Source organism: Phoca vitulina, unplaced genomic scaffold (assembly GCF_004348235.1).
Source record: "Phoca vitulina isolate PV1807 unplaced genomic scaffold, GSC_HSeal_1.0 scaffold40, whole genome shotgun sequence".
Taxonomy (NCBI): Eukaryota; Metazoa; Chordata; class Mammalia; order Carnivora; family Phocidae; genus Phoca; species Phoca vitulina.
In genome coordinates, this window is record NW_022589743.1 from 1,677,477 (window position 1) to 1,698,905 (window position 21,429).

General features: G+C 57.7%; 1 protein-coding gene across 2 annotated transcripts in view; it reads right to left on the bottom strand.

Moving 5' to 3' along the window:
• LASP1 (LIM and SH3 protein 1) overlaps window positions 1–21,429 on the bottom strand; it is a 39,471-nt gene that overhangs the window by 14,093 nt on the left and 3,949 nt on the right. The window contains exons 2-4 of one of the 2 annotated variants that reach the window (XM_032428793.1): window positions 18,032–18,126; window positions 8,844–8,928; window positions 1,176–1,283 (exon numbers count right to left, since the gene is read on the bottom strand). In XM_032428793.1, the coding sequence (XP_032284684.1) occupies window positions 1,176–1,283; window positions 8,844–8,928; window positions 18,032–18,126 (288 nt within the window). Of the gene's footprint in view, window positions 1–1,175; window positions 1,284–8,843; window positions 8,929–18,031; window positions 18,127–21,429 lie in introns of those variants that run through there. The other variant, XM_032428794.1, reaches the window with a different exon arrangement.

Consider the following 21,429-nt stretch of genomic DNA (forward strand, 5'->3'; position numbering starts at 1 on the left):
GTCACTATGTGAAATGTACGTTATATCGTAATAAGTTCCAAAGTCTAAAAGCCACAGTCTTGGGCCTGACTGGTTCTCCTGGCCTAGGCCCTGGCTCTGAAATCCACCTGAGCCACTGTGGAGCCCAATCTAAGCACAGTGCCACCAAGGAGGCTGGGGGGGGGGGGGGGGGGGGGGCGGGGAGAGGCATGCGGAGGGCTATGGAGGCCGGGGACAGGTGCCAGGTGGCCCACCAGAATCCCAGACCCTCCGCCCAGAATGACCTTGGGCAACCTGCCGACTCCTTTCTGTTCTAGACTTAAGGACAACTGTTTGCCCAGGCCTCCATTTATAGGACCCCCCCCCCAAACAGACGAGGCTGGCTGGGCACACACCACAACTCTGTGCCCCAGGCCCCTGTGCCACGGGGTCCCGCACACAGCAGTGTTCCAACCCCCATGTGCCCCAAACTCCCCAGGCAGCTTCCCCACAAACCCAGATACACACGCTGCTGGTCCGTAGCTCTGCCAAGCAGGAAACCAATGCCTATTCCCCGGCCACAGGTGCCCCGGGCCCCTCGCTCTACCACCCACTCTCTACACCCCGTGCTGCGTAGCCAGACGCTGCCGACCACCCCCAGCCCGGGAAAGCTGGGCCGAGGGGTACGGGGCCGGCCAGCGAAGCCAGCCGGGGTTTTTACACAGGAAGGAAGAGCAAGCCGAGGTGGGGGCGGAGGCCAAAGGAGGGCGGAAATACTGCAATATCAGCACCCAGAGACAGACAAGAGGGGGGCTGGCCCCTCCCCACCCCTGCCACCCAGTTATGACCTTTATGCTTAGACAAAACAGTCCGTCTGGACCCTGACACCCACCGTAGCCGGGGGGGGGGCGGGGGGGGGAGGCACGTTAGAGAGGGTGGGGAGTGGTTTGGCACACAGGCCCTCCCTGTACAAAAGTTGACTGCTTTTATGGTAGAAATGCCATGTGGGCACAGGGTGGAACAGGGGAATATGGGGGTGCACAGAAAAAAGTCATCTGTGAACCCCAGACCCTTCCTTCCCTCTGCTCAAACAGCTGCTTCCCAGGCAGGCCCAGAAGAGCTGGGGCGGCAGAGAGCTGGCCTCATTCGTGCCTGTCAGACCGGCAAGTGGGGGCAGGACGGGGGCGGGGGGGGGGTGTGTGGGCAGGGGAGCTTACGTTACTGATCTGGTCCTGGGTCTTCTTGATTCTCTGGAGTTCAGGTGTGTCTGCCACCACGCTGAAGCCCTTGCCCTTGTTCTTCTCAAACTCCTCCTTGTAGCGCACCTGGAGGATGAAGCGGGAAAGAGGGGTTAGCGTCAAGACGGGGGCGGCAGAGGGGGCTCCAGCCTGCGGCCACCTCCGCTACAACCCCCAGCCAGGAGGGAGACCCTGACCAGAAATCCCCCTGCAGTGACATCCACCGCCCACTCCCGAACTCAAAGCAGGAGCCTTAGCCAAAAAGCGTTTGACTACTAACAATAACCCACAAAGACGTATTCAGTGCATTCTGAGTGCCGAGTGTTTTACATGAATTATCTCACTTAAGTCTTACTGTATTCTATTATTAGCTCCATTCTGCAGATAAAGAAACTGAGCCAGAGAGAGGCAGAGCCCCCTGCCAAGGTCACGCAGCTCGGCAATAAATGTCCAGAGCCACCAGGGTGCCAACTCTCGTCTGCCTGACTCCTGACCCTTCACCGCTGGCCTATCCTGCGTGAAAGCTATAGGAAGAAGGTTCTTTCCAGAGCTCCAAAGGCCGCCCCAGCCCTCACCCTTGCCAGGATGTGGCCTGACCCACCGAGAACCCAGAGGAGTCTCTGAGCGCCCAGCTGAGTGAGGGCTGTGCCAAGGCACAAAGCTAGCTTCCAGAAAGGACGTCGGTGAGACAGCCACTCGGAAGGGCTCCATCAACGAGCCTTTCACAGGCCCAGCAGCTTCCCGGAGCCTGCCAGGCCCGCTTCTAATATCAGTGCCTCGGGAGGGGATGACGTCGGTGGCGGCACAGACAGGACTTCGGAACAGGGCTCCGAGATCCAGGGAAGAAGCCTACGCTCCACTACTGCCCTCCTCTCCTGAGAAATTCGCAGACACTCAAGCACCAGAGGGACTCAAGTCAGACCTAAGAAAGGACTTCCCGAACGCTAATGGAATTGAAATATGAAAAAGATCTTATTCTCCCTTGGGGGTTTTAAAGAACAGGATGGAGGCTAGAAACGCCCATGGGATAGAGAACTGTTCCCTGGTTTCCAGAGACTTCACCTCCCCCCCCAGCCGCCCAGCAGCCAGCCAGCTGTTCCAGCCCCACCAGCTGCCTGGAGTTCCTCCAGGGGGGCTGCACTCCCCGAGAAGCAGGTCAGCCCAGGACACGAGGCCCTGGGCCTTGGGAGTTTCCAGGACGGGATGCCCAGGCAGCTGTCAGGAGTCACCTGGCCACGGGGCTGAGCTGCACCCTGACCTGACCGACAACACCCACATATGCATCCGTGGCCACGCCTGTCAGTTCCTCTGCACATCGCCCAGGGGTCAGAGGTCCTTGTTCATCCTCTGGAGCCCAGCTTACCCACCTATGGGGTTCTAGATCCTAAAAGGTTTCAGAAGCTCCTTTGTTTATTTATTTATTTTTTAAAAGAGGCTCCTTCGTTCTGATCCAGACTGAAAACAAAGGCCTGGATGTGCTATTTCCCAAAAGACTGGAAGTTAATGCAGGAAATACAAGGACTGACCCACCCCAAGGGCGCAGAACTGCCCCCAGCATCAGCTCTTCCAGAAAGCCTTGGAACAGCATGGTGACCTTTAATGCCGGGGGCAGGGAGACCCTTCGGGAAAGGGGCATCAGGGAGAGGATGCGGAAGCCCCAAATCCAAGGCCTCTGGCCTCGATTTCCCCGTCTGTAAAAGGGTTGTCATGGGAATCAGTTAAAATACAGGGAGGGGGCTTCCCATCGCCAAGCATGGGCAAAGAGCCTGAGGGAGCTGGTCCTAACGCGTGCTCAGTCTTCCACTTGCCAAGCGATCTTGGGCAAATGACTTCACCTCTCAAGCCTCCATTTCCAATCTGTAAAATGGGGAGAGTACCACCCATTCCAGTCAGCGGCGCAAACTAGACAGTGGCTCGAACACAGCAAAATGTACCCCCGGGCATCCTGAAGCAGGGCAGGGCTTTGCACCTGCTGCTAAGGGCAGGTGTGGAAGTGCTTTGTCAACATTAAAGTGCTGAACCAGTGCCAGACCCCCACTCCTTCCTCCACTTCCTGGCCTTGCTAGGGTCAGGCCCCTAATCCAGGGGAGTAATTGCCATGGCGACACTACAATGACATCAGCTAGTTCCCAGGCTCAGGAACTGCCTCTCCCTGCTGGGGAAGGAGAATGCATTTCACTCCTGGCACAGGCAGCCAGATAGGGCGGGGCTGGGGTGGACCGGGGACTGAGAAGGGATGGAGGGAGGTCTGGGCTCAGCACTTCACTGCTGTATGTCACTAGGCAAGTCAGTCCCCCTCTCTGGATCCCCTGAGCAGGGGTGAGGAGGGGGGGGAGGGGGGCGCTGGCTAGCTGATCTCTAAAAACCCACCCAGCTCTGGAGTTTGTGACCACTTTTAAGTACCTGCAGGCCTTAACTGAAGAATCAAGGTGAGGGAGATTCTCTGAGAGGCCTTTTGGTGCTGGAGTGGGTGGCAGAGGTGAAAGGTAGAGAGCCAGGAGGGTGGGGAGGGCCCTGCCTAGAGCCCCTCCCTCAGGGTTCTCTGGTCACCCAAGCAGGAGTGTTTGCCCACATCTGGGACGGCTCAGCAGGATGTGGTGGTGGTGGTGGGGGGTCTCTGAGGGAAGGGACCCACCCAAGGTCATTCAAGGTTGTTGGTAGGGGCAGGATGCAACTCTGCACTGGGGGCGGATGACTCCATGCCTGGGAGCTGCCTGGGCCGCCCATCCTGACAATTGCTGAGGCAGGGCCAGGTCTGATGCCCGAGGCTCCTCCCACCCAACAAACACTACCCAACTCCCTGGGTCTATCTTGTTCGTTACTTATCCCAACAAAGTAGGTACAAGTGTTTGTTGCATGAACGATGAATGAACTGAATAGACACAAAATATCAAACAGACAGCACAATTTAGAAAGTCACTGCTTTGCTGACCTCACATAAAGAGGAAAGATCATGACTTGAAAAAAAATTTTTTTCTCCTAAATAAACCAGTATGAAACAAGACAAAAACAAAAACAGTTTTTTTGAAAAAAAACACAGTCCCAACCATTTCCACTTACTATGTGCCTACTATGTGCTTGCCCACATACTATGTAACTTACCCCCTTCTAACAAAAAAGAAATTAGCTTGAAAATTAGACAGACACAGATGGGAAGGAGAGCGAATGAAAAAGGTCAGCGCTGGAAGCAATCATCAAAAGGTCACTCTGTCTACTCCCCAGCTTCACTGTGCCCAAGCTCCATTTCCTCTCCTTTCCAAGAGAATAGTTAATAGTGAACATTTACTGAGTGCTGACTCTACGCCAGGAACCGTTCTAAATGCCTAACATATACTAATATTCTCTATATCCACTGTAATATATGATGTTATATATACTCCGTAACATACGCTATATCCTTACAACCACCTTTGGAGAAAGGTAATCCCCATTTTACAGATGAAGGCACTGAGGCTCAGGAAGGTGAAATATCTTACCCCAGGTCACACAGCTAGTGTGGCAGACCCAGGATCTGACCTGCAGCCAGCTTAGGTCAGAGTGACACCATGTGCTCCCTGCAGTGCTGGGGACAGACCACACTGTCCTGTGCCTGGGACTGTACAGTGCCACGGGGTCTGACAATGGGGGAAAGAACGAGAGAGGCATTCTCCTTGTGCTTCTGCCTCGGTTCCGGGGGCCACACAGACACCCCCCAGCGCTCAGCGCCGCCCCCCCCAAAGATGTTGCCTCTACTCAGCCTGGGGCTGGGGGAGGGAGAGCTGCCTTGGGGAGGGGGTGCGGCTGGGCCCCAGCCTCCGTTCCCTGCCTCAGCCAGGCCTGGGCAGGACCACCCAGAGGGTCATTTCTGGTCAGTTCTGTGGTTACCTCCCCTGCAGGCTCCAGGTGTCCCAGACACCCAAAGTACCACTTTGGGAACCAATCTAGACACAGGAAAGCAAATAAAGTTGAACTAGCACTGGCAGCTTCCAGAGACTGAGGAGGGCTGAGACACACGCATGCAGGCCAGGAAGGGGCCCTGGCAAGAGACCAAGCGACACCCTGGTGGGGGGTGGGGCACCGGAGGCAGGGGCTCCCACTTCCCTTCCTGCCAGCCACAGGCTGCTCTAGCCGGCCCTGCCCCCACAGCAGCCACAGGAACCAGAACCTGTCACCACCCCCGGCCAGGCCCACTCAGCCCTTCCAAACCTCAGCGTATCAGCCCAGCCCCCAACCTCCAGGCAACAGGGCTATGCTGTCCCCATTTTACCGGGGAGGAAAAAAGCTGTGAGAGGAAAGCGGCCAGGCTCAGACCACAGAGCTGGGGGCGAGGGAGAAGGAAGACAGACCCAGGCTTGCAAAGAAGGCAGGGCCCTGGCCTCCACCCTCTGCCTACCCCAGCTGCCAGGCCCCAGGAGCCAGACTCAGGTTAGAGCGGTATCCTCAGTGCAGCAGAGCCCTGACTCCGTGACGCACCCCCCCACCCCCAGAGCAGAAGCAAGGTGAGCTCAGGTCAGTTCCACCCAGCTTCTTGCCTGCCCCCCAAGCCTGGCTCTAAGTCTCGCAAAGTAAGTCCAAAAGGCTCACGAGAATCACCAGGGGAGTCAAAATGCAGATTCCTGGGGCGCCTGGGTGGCTCAGTCGCTTAAGTGACTGCCTTCAGCTCAGGTCATGATCCCAGGGTGCTGGGATCGAGCCCCGCATCGGGCTCCCTGCTCAGCGGGAAGCCTGCTTCTCCCTCTCCCACTTGTGTTTCCTCTCTCGCTGTCTCTCTCTCTCTATTAAATAAAGAAAAATCTTTAAAAAAAAAAAAATGCAGATTCCTGGGCACTGCCCAGAATTGCCAACCAGAAACCCCCTGGGTGGGGCCTAGGAATCTGCGTTCCAACACACACACACACTCACACTCTCCTCCCCACCCCGCATCGGTAACTGTGCATCCCGTGGGTGAGAGCTTACGGCTGGCTGCCGGCCGCATCAGGTACGCAACTGGCAAGAGCAAAGGGCTTGAAATCTGCCTCTGTCACTGGGCTCTGGGCAAGTGGCAGGCCTCTCTAAACCTGTGTCCCCCTCTGTACAATGGGGATTAAAAAAAATCTCTCCTTCACTCTGAGAAACAAACAAGGTTTTAGAGGGGAGGGGGGAGGGGGATTGGTTAGCCTGGTGATGGGTATTAAGGAGGGCACGTACTGCATGGAGCACTGGGTGTTATACGAAAACAATGGATCGTGGATCACCACATCAAAAACCAATGATGTATTGTATGGTGACTAACATAATAAAATTAAAAAAAAAAAAAAAATCTCTCCTTCATCAGGTGGTTGCAAGGATTCTGTGAGGTCAGGGCCTGGCCCTCGGTGAGGACCTCATGGAGGATGACTGCCATCCTCATCACTTCCTCAGCCTGCCTGAGAGACAGGGGCCCCAGGGGCCGGGAGGCGAGCAGCAGGCCAGGCTCCGGGGAGGGGAGTAGTGAGCTGAGCCGAGGTGGGGCAGAGGGACCTGGGGAGCCTGAGCCCGGCAGCTTCCTCCTCCAGACCCCGCCCCTCAGGGATCTGGTTCCAGGGGCAAAAAGGGCTACAAGCCCGCTTTTGTGGGACTGACAAAAGCTAAGGGAATTAACAGGGTTTGAATTTCTCCTCCTGAGAGTAGGGCGCTGTGTGTGTGTGTGTGTGTGTGTGTGTGTGTCTGCCCCTGCCTCTGCCTGAGTGTGTGCACACACTCCCGCACCTCGGGGAGCTGCACCTGACGTCTCCTCCCTACACCTCTTCTTCTGGGTCCCCCTGATGGGGCCCCCACCACTTGGGGTTCTGACTGCCCCTCTCAAGCTGTGGGGTGAGTACAGGTCGCCCTGGATGCTGTGGCCTGCATGCCCCTCGAAGCCCCCTCCACCTCTGGCCCCAGGGGGCCCTCTCCAGGATGGGGGGTCCCGGGAAAGTCGTCAGCTAGCTAGGGTCTGGCCAATATCTTCCCTGTGCAGACCAGGCCCAGGCCCCAGGGCTGCCTCAGCCCCTCTCCCTGCCAGCTGGACCACTGCCTCCCTCAGGGGGCAGAGGTCCGGTATCCATACCGGCTCCCCCCAAACTGTGGGTTTCACGCCCAGCAGGGTCAGCATCCGGCCTAGCAGCTGTAAGCTGCCGCCGAGGGAAAAACCAGCTTCCCCTACTTGCTCCCGGCTGCTGTGGGGCACGCAGGAGGCCTGCACCTCACACCTCACCAGGACTGTACATGGTCAAGGTCACCGTACTCGGGAGTGGAAAAACCAGAGTCCAGATCCTGAAACTTCATTCACTGTGCGTGTCAACAGGCAAAGCCTCAGTTCCCTCATCTGATGGCCCCCAGAGCGGGGTCAAGGATGAATGAGGTGAAAGTAACTAAGAGCGCTTGCTAAGCTATAAAAGTTCTCACCAGCACCAGGAACTACCGTGTTTATTATCAAGGCAGAGATAAGTTCTCCTGAGGGAGCTGGGTGGAACTCTGGAAAGAACACAAGTCTCAGAATTAGACAAACCGGCCTTCCAAGTCGGGGGCATCCCTTCCCTCTTCCCTAGAGTGGGGGTGATCCTGCCAACTGCACAGGCTCGTGAACTGAGGGCACTTAGATGCCCAGGGCATTAGGCGCTCAAGATGAGAGCAGTTAATAGTGTTCCTGCCCCTACTACTACCCCATATGACCTTAGCAAGTCCCCTCATGTCTCTGGGCCTGTTTCCTCATCTGTACCACGGGAGAAACAACACCCTCACGGCTGCCAGAAGTCAATGAGAGGACACTAGAGAGCACAGGGCTGGTTCTCCTTCACAGGACCTCCTGGGAGACAGGGACCCAGAGAGGTCATGTTAACGTCAGACAGCAGGAACCCCACTCCAGAGGGATCAGGAGAGATCCCCCTCTGTGGCCCGAGGGGGGTCCTCTGCAACACTTTCCCCAGCCCTGGGCACCCTGCCCACTCGGCTAAGTCCCTCAAGGGGTCTTTGCAGAAGCCCCACCCCACCCTACCCCAGCGCCCCCAGTCTAGGCCAGGCTGGTCCCAGAAGCCCTCCCAGATCTCCAGGCACAGTGACCTGTTTGGGGCTCAGGGATCTGGATTCTTTGCTTATTCCTCACTGTCCCCTAAAGACTGAGTCGTGCCTGGGGCAGGAACCCATCTCCTCCCCACTACAGCGGCATGCACCACTCCCCACAAAGCAAGTGCTCCAGAAAAATCAGGCCCAAGGAGACAAGTCGGACAGGCCCCCAGGGCGAGGCCCCCTTCGCAGCCTGCCCTCTGCAGAGTGGAGGAGCTTCGGAGACATGGCCATAAAGGGTGGATTGACCTCAGACTGGCCTGAGCCTGGGGAGGTGAGTCCCCTCCTTTGAGGGTGGGGTGGGAGTGGAGAGGAGGGAGAAAGGAACAGCTTCCTGGAGGAGGCAGGCTTTAGAGGCCCCACAAGAGATTCCTGGAGCAGAGATACCTCTCGAACCCACTTCCTCCACTCCTTTGACAAAGTCAGGAAATATGAAGTAACCAGGCGCAGGGGTGGGGGCAGGGAGACAGGGCAAGTGCCAGGATTTCAGGACCTTGGCCTCGCTGAGTAACCACAGGGGGAAGGGGGAAGGAGCCCTTGCCAAATCCAGGGGTTACAACAGCCCTCCCTCCCTGCCAGGCCACAGGGCCCACCCCGCCCCCTCACCTGACTCTGGAGCTCGCTCTGTTGCTTGAGGCGGAGGTTTTCCGGGGTGTCAGCCACCATGGTGAAGGACTGCTTGGGGTAGTGTCTGCAGGACAGAAAAAAGGGCGGAGGTCATTCTGGGGAAGGGGCGGGAATCTTTGGGCTTCTCACAGGCCTGACTCTCCTGGAAACTTCCTCTTACCCGTGGGCAGCCCCTGCCCTGCCCAGCAGTAGGACCACGATGTGCACCAGCCTTGGCTGAGAGGAGGCAACCATGTCTCAGACTTGGCCAGGGCCAAGCTAGGAAGACGCATTAGGCCTGAGGGGCTGGCCTGCCATGGAGAACTGTCCTGAGCCAACGGGAGGCCCTGGGGACAGTGTCTGAGGGTTTCAGATGACCCTTGTTTGGAAATAATCCATGCCTTAGAATCTAGCGTGCGGGGCGGGGAGGGGGGTGGAGAGGCCTGGGCCACCCGGGATAGCCCTGCCAGACTGGGGAGAAAGAAAATGGGCACGGGCCAGAACAAAGCGTTCAGCTAAAGGCAGAAACAGACACCAACCAAGCAGAGGAAGGGCAGGAGGGATGTGGAGATAAAAGTAAAGGGGAATGGAAACAAAACAGACGAGCAAAGGGAAAAAAAGAGAGAGAGAAACCAAGAAACAGACTCTTAACTCTAGAGAACAAACTGAGGGTTATGGGGGGGGGAAGGTGATGGGGACTAAGAAGTGCATTTGTCGTGATGAGCATTGGGTGATTAAAATAACAACTTAAAAAAAAAGTAGTAAAGGGGAATGGGACACGCATATCTGGGGGGGGCTTCCTGGAGGAGGTGGTGAGAGAGAAAATGCACACATCCAGAGTAGTGTTTCGAAGGGCTAACAAGGTCTAACTTAACTGGAAGTAGGTGAGAGATCAGCTTGACGTCAGAAAATCAGCTTGAGGCCCTCAAGTGACAGATAACACTTTAACAAAAGGTTGATGTTTGCCCAGCGTCTTAGTTCATCAAATCCCCACAAACGCCCTATTTTCCTGCTTTGACAGAAGGGAGAACTGAGGCTCAGACAGGTTAAACACTGTGGCCAAGTCACAGGGCCAGTAAATGGTGGCATATAAATTTGTACCCAATCTCCCCAGGGCCCAGCATCCTGAACCAAACCCTCCCATCTCCAGACACAAGACAGACCAGGAGGCTGCTCCCCAGAAAGGGGGCCGGACTGGAGGTAGCAGGAGCCAGGGCAGCCCTCAGAGTGAGGCCCACAGGGACCGCCACGATCATGTGGTTGTGTCCCCTCATTTCTCAGAGGAGGAAACAGTGTTGTGGTGCCAGGCACTTAGCACTTAGCTGGTTTCATAATTAACTCATTTATCACACTGGTTTCTTATCCTCTCTACTTCTCCATGAGGTGAGGTGTTTCTGGTCTCTTTTGTCCATTGATTTATCCCAAACTCCTCAGAACAGAACCTGGTGTTCAACAAACGTGTGATGGATAAATGAATGTCCCACCAGGCACTGAAGCTGGGCCAAGACAAGAACTCCAGTCTCCTATGTCCCACTGGGTCATCCCAAAGGCCCCCAGCAAACGTGCTAAAGGAGAGGAAGCCCTGAGTCACTGGTTTGTGGGAATGTGCTGGAATGTGAAATGGTTGCGGGTCCACATGGGCTCCAAATATTTCAGGGGCTGGCGAGTGGCCTCTCTGAGCAGGAGCTGAGGTCTGGCCATTTGCAGCCCTGGGTGACCACACCTCACCACAACCGTGACCACCTGCAGATCCCCGAGTCACAGGCTGTCCTCAGGTAAGAGATGGAGCGCCGCCTTCCAGGAATGTTCCACCCCGGCTGGCCTGGCCGACATGCCCTAGAGCCCGAAATGAGCTGCCCTCCTACTGTGCGCTCACCAAAGCTGGGAGGTTCTTGCGGGCACCACCCTGAGCCAGAGCTACCTGTGAACACGTGACTTCCCCCGCAGCCACCACTTGTGAAGGGTAGGACTGGGGTTTGCAGAACTAAACCAGGGTGGGGGGAGGGGTGACTACAATGGACACAGTGCTGGGCTCTGGCCCTGCCGCTGACTCACTGGGTGACTTTAGCAAATCCTTTTTTCTCCTGGGCTGGTTCCACTGTCCTGGACCTAGGCGATTCCAGCTGTGCCCCTCCCCCAGCCTCCACTGCCCCACCTGGGTCCTGCCTCCCAGGTGGGCTCGGCTGGGGCCCTCAGCTCCCCCAGCAGAGGGAGAGGAAAAGTAAACACAGGTGCCTACAGCTGGCAACAGAAATGGCCTGGGGATGAATGCAGGGCTAAGGCTACGGGTCCAGGCCCCAGGCTTGGCCCAGCTGCAGGAGGCCAGGGCCACCCACAGCTGAGGTGCTCCGTTCAAAATTCCTCAGCAGCTCCAGAAAAAGGGAGGGTCCACTGGGAGTCTGCTTCTGGAGATTAGAAAGAGAACGGCAGGAGGGATCCAAGTTAGGATCTCTAGCAGAACTGGCTGGCCCCGAGGTCCTGGGAGGGAAGGCTTCAGAGATGGCCCTCCCACCAAATCAGAGCCCTTCCCAAGGTGTCACGGGGTGGGGGGGAGTGGTGAGAAGAGCATCGGTGGCAGAGGAGGGAGGTGAGGTCCTGAAGCAGGAGGACCGAGGGGAAGACCTTCCGGGCAGCTCTGGCCCGTTCCGAGATGGTGCTGCTTAGCATTTGGTGGGGAAGGGTGGCGGGCAGGCTTGGCAAACACACGCGCTCCGCAGCCAGTCTGCAAACCTGGGCTTTTCCCATTTGCCTGAATGTACGAGGTTAAAATGGAGTGCCAGTTCCGGTGGCCCAAGGACAGCCCGACGCGGGCGGCTGACGTGCAGTTCCGAGGCTCCTACAGTGTCCACACCCACGGGATGCAGACACGGGCCCTCCACAGCGATGCACGGCTCTGAGACACGGGGGCCAGCCGGTCCCCGTCTCCACCACTGCACCAGAACGGTATCGGGAGACCCCCCCAATATGCAGCGAGTGCTTCTGGATGGGACTGTGAGGTGTTTCACCTTCTCTGTGGAGCCACCATGACCCCCAGATCTCAGCCCCCCCATGGCCAAACACCAATCCGTCAGAACGGAAGGGGAGACCAGCCTAGATGTTCATGCAGCTTAATCTAGCGGGAAGGGGGGGAGGGGAGATTTTAATCCTGCATCAGATTAACTAGATTCAAGAGGCGCTCCAGAACCTCCAATCTCTTAGCCCACCTCCTGGACCCCAACCCTGGACCAGAGGAAGGCAGGCAGTTATCTCTTCCTCTTGCCGGGTCCAACCTGTCCCCTCCCCACAGCCCCAGGCCCTGGAGAGCCAGCCGTGCCTTTTCCCTTCCCCTGCTCACTGCGCTTCAGGTTCCCATAGCAACCCCATCCTCAGCTCCAGGCTGGAGAGCAGCAGAGCAGGGCAGACACAGAGTCTGTGGGGGTGGGGGGAGAGGCGCAGACAGCCAGGCTGTCCTCAGCTGCCGAGGAGCCCACGAGGGCAAAACCAGGAGGCTGTGAATGCAGGATCCTTGCAGACAGTGTCAGTGAGGAAGACAGGTGACTCGGGTGTGTTTCAGGGGGGAGGACGCACAAACATGGGTGCTGTGCCCTTCCCTCACCCACACGACTGCCTTCCAAGAAGGGCTGCAACTGCTCTGACCTTCCAGAGACCACTGCTGGGAATTCTACTTTTTCCCTCCCTCTCTGTCCTCAGGCTGAAGCTCCCCCCACCCATTACCCTCAGATCCCAGTTGGGATGAATGGATGTGCGCGAAAGCCAGTACAGGGCGCGGAGGCCGCCCAGGGGTTACCACCCCAACTGGGACCCCAACCCACCAATAGCCTGGGCCACGGTGAGGTAACGGGCGTGGGGGGCATGGTGGGAAGAACTGGGTGTCCCAACCCTACCTGAAGCTGGGTGCAGAGCAGAGCTGTTCTTTGTCCCTTCCGTGGGCCCGGCTGCACCCAGCCCCTTGTTCATTACCCCAGGCAGTGGGCCCTCCACTGACGCCCCTCCCCACCTCTGACTGCAGGATCAGCTGCTCTGGGGAAGAGAGAGGCATGGAGACGGTCCAAGTCCACTAGGACGGGCAGCCTGGGGGTGGGGGAGCAGGGGAAGGGATCTAGCAGCCATGAGGGAAAGAACAGGGACCCGCAGGGCAATCAGGCAGCGCGGCTGCAGCAGCTGAGGCCTCTGGGAGAATTTACGGGCACATCAAGTGCCTTGATTTGGTGTGTGCCCTGTGGTATCCTGTGCCCACTCTCCCTTGAAATCTGCCACAAGGCTTTGGGTTAGGAAAGGCAGGCATTCTCATTGTGCCCATTTTACAGATAAAGAAACTGATGCTCAGTGTCAAGTACAAAGACCTCGCCCAGTGCACTCCCCCTCCCCCCAAGTGCCCGGCCATCTAAGGGCAGGCTGACATCTCTCTCAGATGGACCCCAGTCCACACGGCTAGCTCTCAGAGCTCTGGGGAAAGAGGCGCTTGGCGGGGTGCATGGCGAACAAAGAACTTTATCTTTCAACCCCAACCAGTTCCCACGCTTGGTCATTATGAGAGACCCTCTGGGGGTTAGAAGGCAGGCAATCAGAAGCCACCTACTCCCTAAAACTTTTCTAAAGCCAAGTGTCTCAAGAGTGTAGATAATGACCCACATGGATGCAGAAGGGTCCTCTGCCTCTCTGAGGTTTGCCCTAAGGACCTCTGAGTCACCTTCTTGTTCAGAAGGACTAGAAGGACAGGGAGGATGCTGAGAAGCTGCGAGGCCCCTGCTACAGACACATTGGTGACAGGGACAGCTTGCAGGGCACAGCCCCACTCCGCTCCTGCCCTCCGCCGCATTCCAGAGGCAGAGCCAGGACCAGAATAGACCAGAGATCCTGAAAGCCCAGCTCCCCCTTTCTACAAGCAACCTTGCCCCTTCCAGCCTTGGACCCCTTCAAAAACCACAGCTTTTTGTTCAGGGAGGAACAAAAATACATCAACAAAAGCAACAAGGAGCCTTTGGTTTTACCAAAAGAAAAAAAAATAGCCCCTACATCCTGCCTCTGGAAGGAGCTGCTGATTCCCCTGCTGGGAACACTGCCCATGTGGGTGGGGGGGGGGCTCCTTTCTAACCCAGTTTCTCACCCGTCCCCCAGGCCTGAGGAGCTGAAATGGTGGGGATAGGAAGCAACAAGGAAGCATTGTTTGACCAGAGGAAAAAAATGAGCAGCCAGAAAGATCAAGGCCAGACATGAAGAAGAACTTACCAGCCCTCAGGCGTTGGAGACAAGATGAAAAATCAAAGCTGGTACCCGTCCCTGATGGCAGTACATAAAAAGAAGTGATTCTGCCAAGTTGGGTAAGGCATGCAAACACTGGGCCTTGGTTTCCTCATCTCTAAAATGGGGCATTAGGAAACAAAGTGATCTCTGAGGTTCCTTGAGGCCCCGACATCTCTGCTTGTAAGGCTTTAGGGATGAGAGTGGTGGTATTGGGGGCCGTGCATCTGGCCACTGTGGATGCCCTGTTGAGCCTGCCTCCTCCATCCCAAACACACATCACACACGCCCCTCTCACTCCCACTCCTGGCACAATATCCGCTCCCTGGGACATCTGATCCCACTGTTCCCAATCAGAGGCAGGAAAGAGGGAAGTGGGAAAGCTCCAGGCCCCAGTCCTGGATTTACCCACCAACGCCCCAACCCTAAGAGTAGCTGGGATTCGAGACAGTTCGCTAGAATCCAGAGACACTTTGAGCCCCCAATCCCACCAGCACAGACCCCACCCCACACTCTGAGACCTGAGGGAAGGAGCAGGATGATAGTCCCTCGTTCTCCGGAGCCTGGGCCATCTCCACCGTCCTCAGCCCCCCACCACACAGCTCAAGGAAACTGAAGGATGGATCTGGAAATCTGTATTCAGTGAAGAGGGGGAAGGTGCATCTGAATGTCCCCCCTACTTTCCCCAGTCTACATCCACCCCCACACTTGATACCCCCAAAAGCTGGTTCCCCTGGCCTGAATCTCTGCCTGGGGTGCGCAGCCTCCATTAACTCCTGGCCCCCAAGGAGGAGGGAACGGGCCCATTTCTCCCCACCCCCACCCCACCCCTGACCTCCACACTCCTAGACTATTTGCATGGAGACAAAGGCGCAGGTTTGTGCATGTGGACACATCAGCTCCACTTTCACAAAACGTAGTTTACAAAACAAATAATCGAGGGCATAAAATATTCCTCTAACCAAGGGAGCAAGGAGGCTCACCCCACCTACCTGGAAGTTTCACGTTGACGGTGGTTCTTACACCACCAGCCATTGTACACAAGCAGAAAGACACACCTCTAACCATGTCACAGCAACGCCTGGGTGGCTGTGCCTGGGAGCTGGGAACACACACACGCCCATTCAGTCTGACTCCTTGGCATTTCTCCCCAGCCCCACATCCAAGCGTGTGTCTGGATACGCACCAGGCGTGTGTTTAAGGGCATGTTTGTGGGGGTCCATGACCGCCCAGCAGGCTGGCTGGGAGCTCTAGCCTGTTCTCTCTGCTGCCTAACCCCAAAACAAGTCTGGTGCAAGAAGAGAAATAGAAGAGGCCTTTTTGCTACTTAACAGTCACTTTCTAGAACATTTTAAAATCTCAGTCTTGAGAAGCCACTGGGGAATGACAGACAGCCTTCTTCTCTCTTGACCACCCCTCTGCCAGATGCTGGCTCAGGGACTGGCCAGAAATAGGCACACCACAGAAGCCTCCCTGCACACCAAACTCACACCCTCCCCCACCGAGGGGGTCCAACTCCCTGGCAACGTGCCGGGAGAGATCACCAGCCCCTCTGGGTCTGGAGCAGGAGGTACTGCTGAGAAGGAAGGAAGCCAGGCCTGAGGTCTACAAAGCAAGGCCAGGAGGGGAGTGGGGGCACAGCTACACCCTGGGAAACCCCAAGATTCAGGAACCTGAATGCCACTGGGAAGATGGGGCCAGAGGCAGAAAGGGAACAGGAGGGAATGAGAGGGGACGTCAGCACAGGGCCTGGCACGTGGCAGGGGCTCATCCTCTTTGGTCTAGGGGCCCGCATCCCTGGGGAGGAATTCGTAACCGGGGAGAACCTGAAGCTCGGACAGGTCCAGAGGGTACTCCCTGCAGGCCAGGCCTACTACATCCGGCTCCTTCTGGACTCACCAGGTCAGGTTTGCGGGCCCAGACCGACTGCTCAGCAGAAGCCCGGGTTAAGGGAGTGTGAGTGCCTCGGGCAAGGTGCGACTCTCCTCACTCCCTGCTGAAGTGAGACACAGCGGGCCGCACATCCAAGGAGGCTTCCGCTCTCATTCAGAGTCCTCCCTAGATAACATCCCAGCTGGGCCAAAGGTCAATGGGGCCGGCCAGAGGCTAGGGCTGTAACGGCTGAACGAGGGGCCAACGTGCTTCTCTGGCCAGGGGCCAGGAGAGAGATAGGAACCTCTCTGCCTGGGCAGTTGGGAAGCAGCATCCGGGAAGAGCTGCTTCATCTTCTGCCTTCCCTGGAGACCCCAACACCTGCAGGAGTCCCCACCCCCACTTGCTGCACCCTCCCCAGAAGAGGGTAGAACAGCTAAGCTGGGACTCTGGCACTAGGCTGAGAAATTGCAGAGAAAACAAGGACAAGCCTCTGACTTCTTTCGCCAACTCCCAATGCTCACTGAATTCTAGGCTACTAGAGTCTTAGGAAGAGACGTGAGTAAGCATCAGTCCCTGCCACCCACACCAGGCTCCGGGCTCAGCCACACTTCTGCTCAGCAGCTGCCCCCAAAGGAGCCTCGGTGCCCAGAATCCAGCTTCACGTGGTCCAGCCACGAAGGGGTTACACTGCCCCTGGCCTCTGGCTTTACTGAACCCCACCCCACTCCCCAACAGAGGGAGGAAGTGGCAGAGAATCAGGGCTTGTGTGAGCCCTTAAGAATTCTAAGAATGTCCCATTTCCCTTGGGGGGGGTGGGAGGGGTTGGTAGGGGGAAGAGGATCAGTGGAAGCTAATAGAAGAGCAGAGGAGCTGAAAGAGGAGCCAGGACAGAGCTGTGACCCTCCTTCTTCCCCAGGGGCAACCTTCCCAGTGCCCCAGTCCCTCCCAGAAGGGACAATGTCCAAGCTGCTTCCAGAAATCTCTTTTTGCCAGCACCTGGCTCAGGTTGGCAGAGAGCAGCTAGCAGGCAGTAAATGCCTGATGGATGTCCAAACCCCAGGGAGATGACACAGTGGGGTTCAGAGGGCACTGGGGGTGCTGTAAGGGAGAGACAGCCTTCCAAAGGGGTTTAAGCCCCCCAGCCCTTTTAGCCGAGTTCCCGAGCCCAGTGTTCCCCTCCTTGGGGAACTTCAGCAGCAAAGAGCCTCCTGACGGAGAAAAAGCCTGGACTCAAGTCAGATGCTGGATGTTTCTGAATTTTGATTTTGCCACTACTTAGCGAGTGACTTGACCTTCTGAAGCCCTCACCTGGCAGGTGGGGCGTGAGGTCCCGCACACGCAGTGGCCCCCACGCTGAGTTTACAGTTTCTGCACATGAGGTCAGCTTGCAGGTGGTATACTCTCTGCAAGTGCACAGGATGGGAAGGGGGTGTCCTTCTGGATGGTGTCCTACCCCACCTCTCCCTACCTCCCCGCAGCAGGACGGGCTGCAAGTCCCCATGTGGAAGGGACAGACCCCCAGCCAACTCCACTGGGAAAGACACGAAGGATTCCACAGCCTTCCACAGCCTCCCTCACCAGAAAGGGAGGAAAGAGATCTGCCCCCAGGCCAGGCGCCCCCTGCATGTTGCCCCTGGTTCTCAAGGGATGAACACCAGGAAGGGCTGGAGCCAGAAGCCCCCAAAGCCTAGGGCCCAGACCCTCTGGCAGGGGGCAAGGAAGAGAGAGAAATGAGAAAAGGCAAACACGACAGGGCAGAGCACCGTCTCCGGAAGGGCCACACTGGGCCCCTCTCTTGTAGCGGGGCGCAGTGGAGGGAACAGGCGTGCTTGGCAGAGAGCAACATGCTTACTGGGTTTGAACCAGCCTCTCACTAGCCATGTCATCTGGGGTGAGTCCGGTCCCTTCCCCAGCCTCAGTTTCCCTGCCTGTAAAATGGGCCTATTAGTAGCCCTTAGTTCATCCGGCTGAGGTGAGGACTAAAGGTGATGAGTGCTTATCAGGTATTGTGCGGCAGTGCTGGGCAACATCCTGGAACAGGAGGAAGGAGGAGGGAGGGAGGCAGGACTCACGCGTTGCAGTAGGGGGTCTTCTCGTAGCCCTTGTAGTTCTTCATGTTGAGTGTCATCTTGCAGGTCTCGCAGTGGAAGCATGCTTTGTGCCAGAACTAGGGACAGAGGCAGAGGGAGGACAGCCATGAGACACGGGGACTTCGGGAAGGGGGACTCGAGCCCCAGGAAGGAGCACGCCGTCCCAGGGATGGATCACAGCATCACCCTGGGTGAACCGGGGCCATCTCGGGTCACAGGCTCCAAAAGCTGACGACACCCGCCTCCCCTTCCCCACTCGCCACCGGTCAGCTGTTGGAGCTGTCAGGAGCGGAAGGCGGGCAGACAGGCTGGGTGAGTGCAGAAAAGGCCCCCAGAAGGCTGGTTCCATCGCCCCCAGACCACTCCTGCTGTCCCCCCAACACACACCCCCAGCCGGAGAAGCCTCATCGCTGATGCAAAGCTGCACCAAGATTGCTAAGAAGCCACTGCTGCTGAACTCGGAGGGGCAGCTCCTCAGCCTTGACAAGGTCTAGAGAAGCGGAGGGGGGCCCGGCCGCCATGCCCTGGGCCGGAAGCCCGGCACGTCTTACTCCCACTCCAGGGCCCCCCCCACCCACCCCAGGGCTGTTCATCTCTCACCTCCCGCCTCCTGGGGGCCCCCCTCCCCATGACCAGAGTGGGGGGGGGTGGGTGCCCCAAGCTCTGGTCACCACACCCATACCCTTTCTACCTTCCCTCACCCTTCTTCCAGCCCCAGCCAGGTAACTGGTAGGAGAGGCCACCCGACCCCCACCCCCCCGCAGCTCTCCCTCCGAGGCGCTACAGAGCTCTCCCTGGAGGGTATGCCCCACAGGGGACATCAAAGCTCCACCCTGATGAGCCGTGTGACCTCGGTCAGGGCCCATGCCTCCGAGCCATTTCCACGTGTGCAGAATGAACGTAAAAATACCGAATACCGGAGCACTAAATGAGAAATCACCTGTAAAGCACTCAGCACGGTGCTTGGCCCCTCTAAGTACCCAAATGTTAGGTACTGGGCACTGCGACAGGTACAAACCCAGCCGAGGGGGCTCAGCAGCTTCCAGCAGCTTCCAGTGGAGGTTGGTGTGTGCTGGGGAGCAGGGGGGGCTCCACCGTGCCCAACCACAGCTACAGTGCATGTGCGAATGAGTGGCAGGTAAGACTCCAGCAAAACCCAGGGAGCAAACCATGGGGCGGGGCAATCGAGGGGAAGAGAGTCGAAGACCAGGAGGGAAGGAGGACCGAATCCTGAGAAATGGTGATGCCCAGGCAAACCCACGGCAATGAGACAGAGATCGAGAGATTGCACCCCTGGCAGCCCAGGATGAGGCCCCAGGATCAACACTGACCCGGAGTCCAGCTTCCAGGATCCCAGAATCTGGGCTGTCTGGTGACCTGGCGGGCCTGCCTCTGCCCCATTTCCTAGCGGTCAGAGGAAGACACTCCTGACCCCTCAAAGGAGGAGGCCAAGAGCCAGGGAAGGGCCCAGGGGGAGACTTCCGAAGGTGCCCAGCACAGAGCTGGCTCTCAGCCACCTGTTAAGGAATTCTCCCAAGTCAGTGCTCTTCTAAACGTGCTGCCCAGCCAACGGGCGCCTCTGGGACACTTGGGAGGAGGGGGCAGAAAAAAGGAAGCTGAGAAGCTGAGATATCACCTCCTCGACCCTGGCCCACCTCAACCAGAGACCAGGGGATAATTTGGGGGTAAGCGCCTTCTAGTAGAGTACTTTCCCTATCAAGGAGACTCGCCCGAGGTGGAATAGTTAGTAAATGAAGATAGGAGAACCACTCTTTTGGGAAGAAGGCCAGCTGGAAGTCTGGAAGCAAAGGAGTGGCTGGTGTTAAGCTTGGCCCTCACCCCCACCTGGGCTTATCCCAGAGCCCAGCCCAGACTGCTCCCAGTACAAAACCCCTGCACACACACAACCTGGCTGGAAAACTAGAACAGGGTAGTCCCTGCCCCCCATCAGCCCCCCCCGAAGTGACAGCCCCTCTCCCCCCCGCCAATGCCTGGAAGGTGCTGGCAGAGTGCCCCAGCCCTGTCACCACCCAGTCTGCTGGCCTCTGCCTGCCTAGCTGCACGGGCCCCTGCCTGGGCCTCCACCTCCCCCCACCCCCTCAGGGGCCTGCCAGGAAAAACATTCTCTGGAATCCGGACCATGACCCACTTTCACACACACACATATGCAGGAATATGCACTGTCCTAGGACTGGGGACCTCCAAAGCTGCCTCCTGATAGACTTGGGGGAGACACAGGGAGAGAGGGAGATGGCCAGGTCCCCGCCCAGGAGCCGAACCCCTCAGGAAGGAGCTGGGGGTTCCTGGCCAGCCTGGGGGTACAGGAATGCCACAAGAGACCTCCCAGCTGCCTTTTGGAGGAAAGGGAGCCCCCAGGAGGGGATGGGGCCCATTTCCACCAGCAGTTCTTCCCCCCCCCCTCAGCTCCAGAGACACCATGCTCTCGGCTGGGCGCATGAGAGGCCGGGCAGTAGTGCCCTGCTCCCTTACACGGGGCTCAGGAGCTGGGTAACGAAAACGAGAGTGGACTGACGGCCTCCAGCGACGCTACTGAACTCATGCTCCCCGTGTGCAGAGTGGTCTCACAGAGGTGCGGGGTGGGGGCGTGGGAGGGACGAGATGACCCAGGTCCAGGCTCCAAGCCCAGCGCCGAGAGCTGCTTCCCCTCTAGGCGAGGGCTCCAAGGTTAAAGAAAATCCAGTAGCTCTGGCTACTGTGTCCCCTTCGGGCAAGGGCGGGGGAGGAGTGCAAGGGGGAGCAGAAGATGGCAAGTCACCCAACAGCCCCTGTGGGCCAAGCCAGGGCTGGGGACCCCAAGGGGATCCCAAGATGAAGGACACCCCATCCCCATTTCCATCGGTCTGGTGAAGGACACAGGGAACTAAGTCAGTACAGCCCCACAATGACCTGTCTGCCTCCCTCCCCTGCCCCATAGGCCCTGTGGCAAGCAAGAGTCCCCTCCCTTTCTTAGAGGCCCCAGGTAAGATTTCAGAGATGCATTCCTGAGACTCTAGCCTCAGGAGAGCAAAGTGCACCTCTGGGCGTGCAGCTCTAATCCTTCCTGCTGCCTGCAGGAAGTCCACTGTTTCCCTCCCCTCATCACAAAACCCCCCCCGGGGGGGGGGCAGTTAGAAGGCTCTCGGCCTGTCTCTGGGCTCCAGTGGTGCCCACAAGGTCCCTCCACCTACACCTCCAGAGCTCCATCCGCTCCACGGAAGCCCCACTCCACAGAAAGGCAAATGGAGGCTGGTGGGGGCAGAAGCAAGATCCCCCACACGTGGTCAAGGCTTGGGCCAGCCTCCCTCTTTCTCTGGAATCACTGTGCAGCTGGGGGAAGCGGCTCTCACAGCTCTGGGGGAGGGGGCTGCGGCGAACCTCAG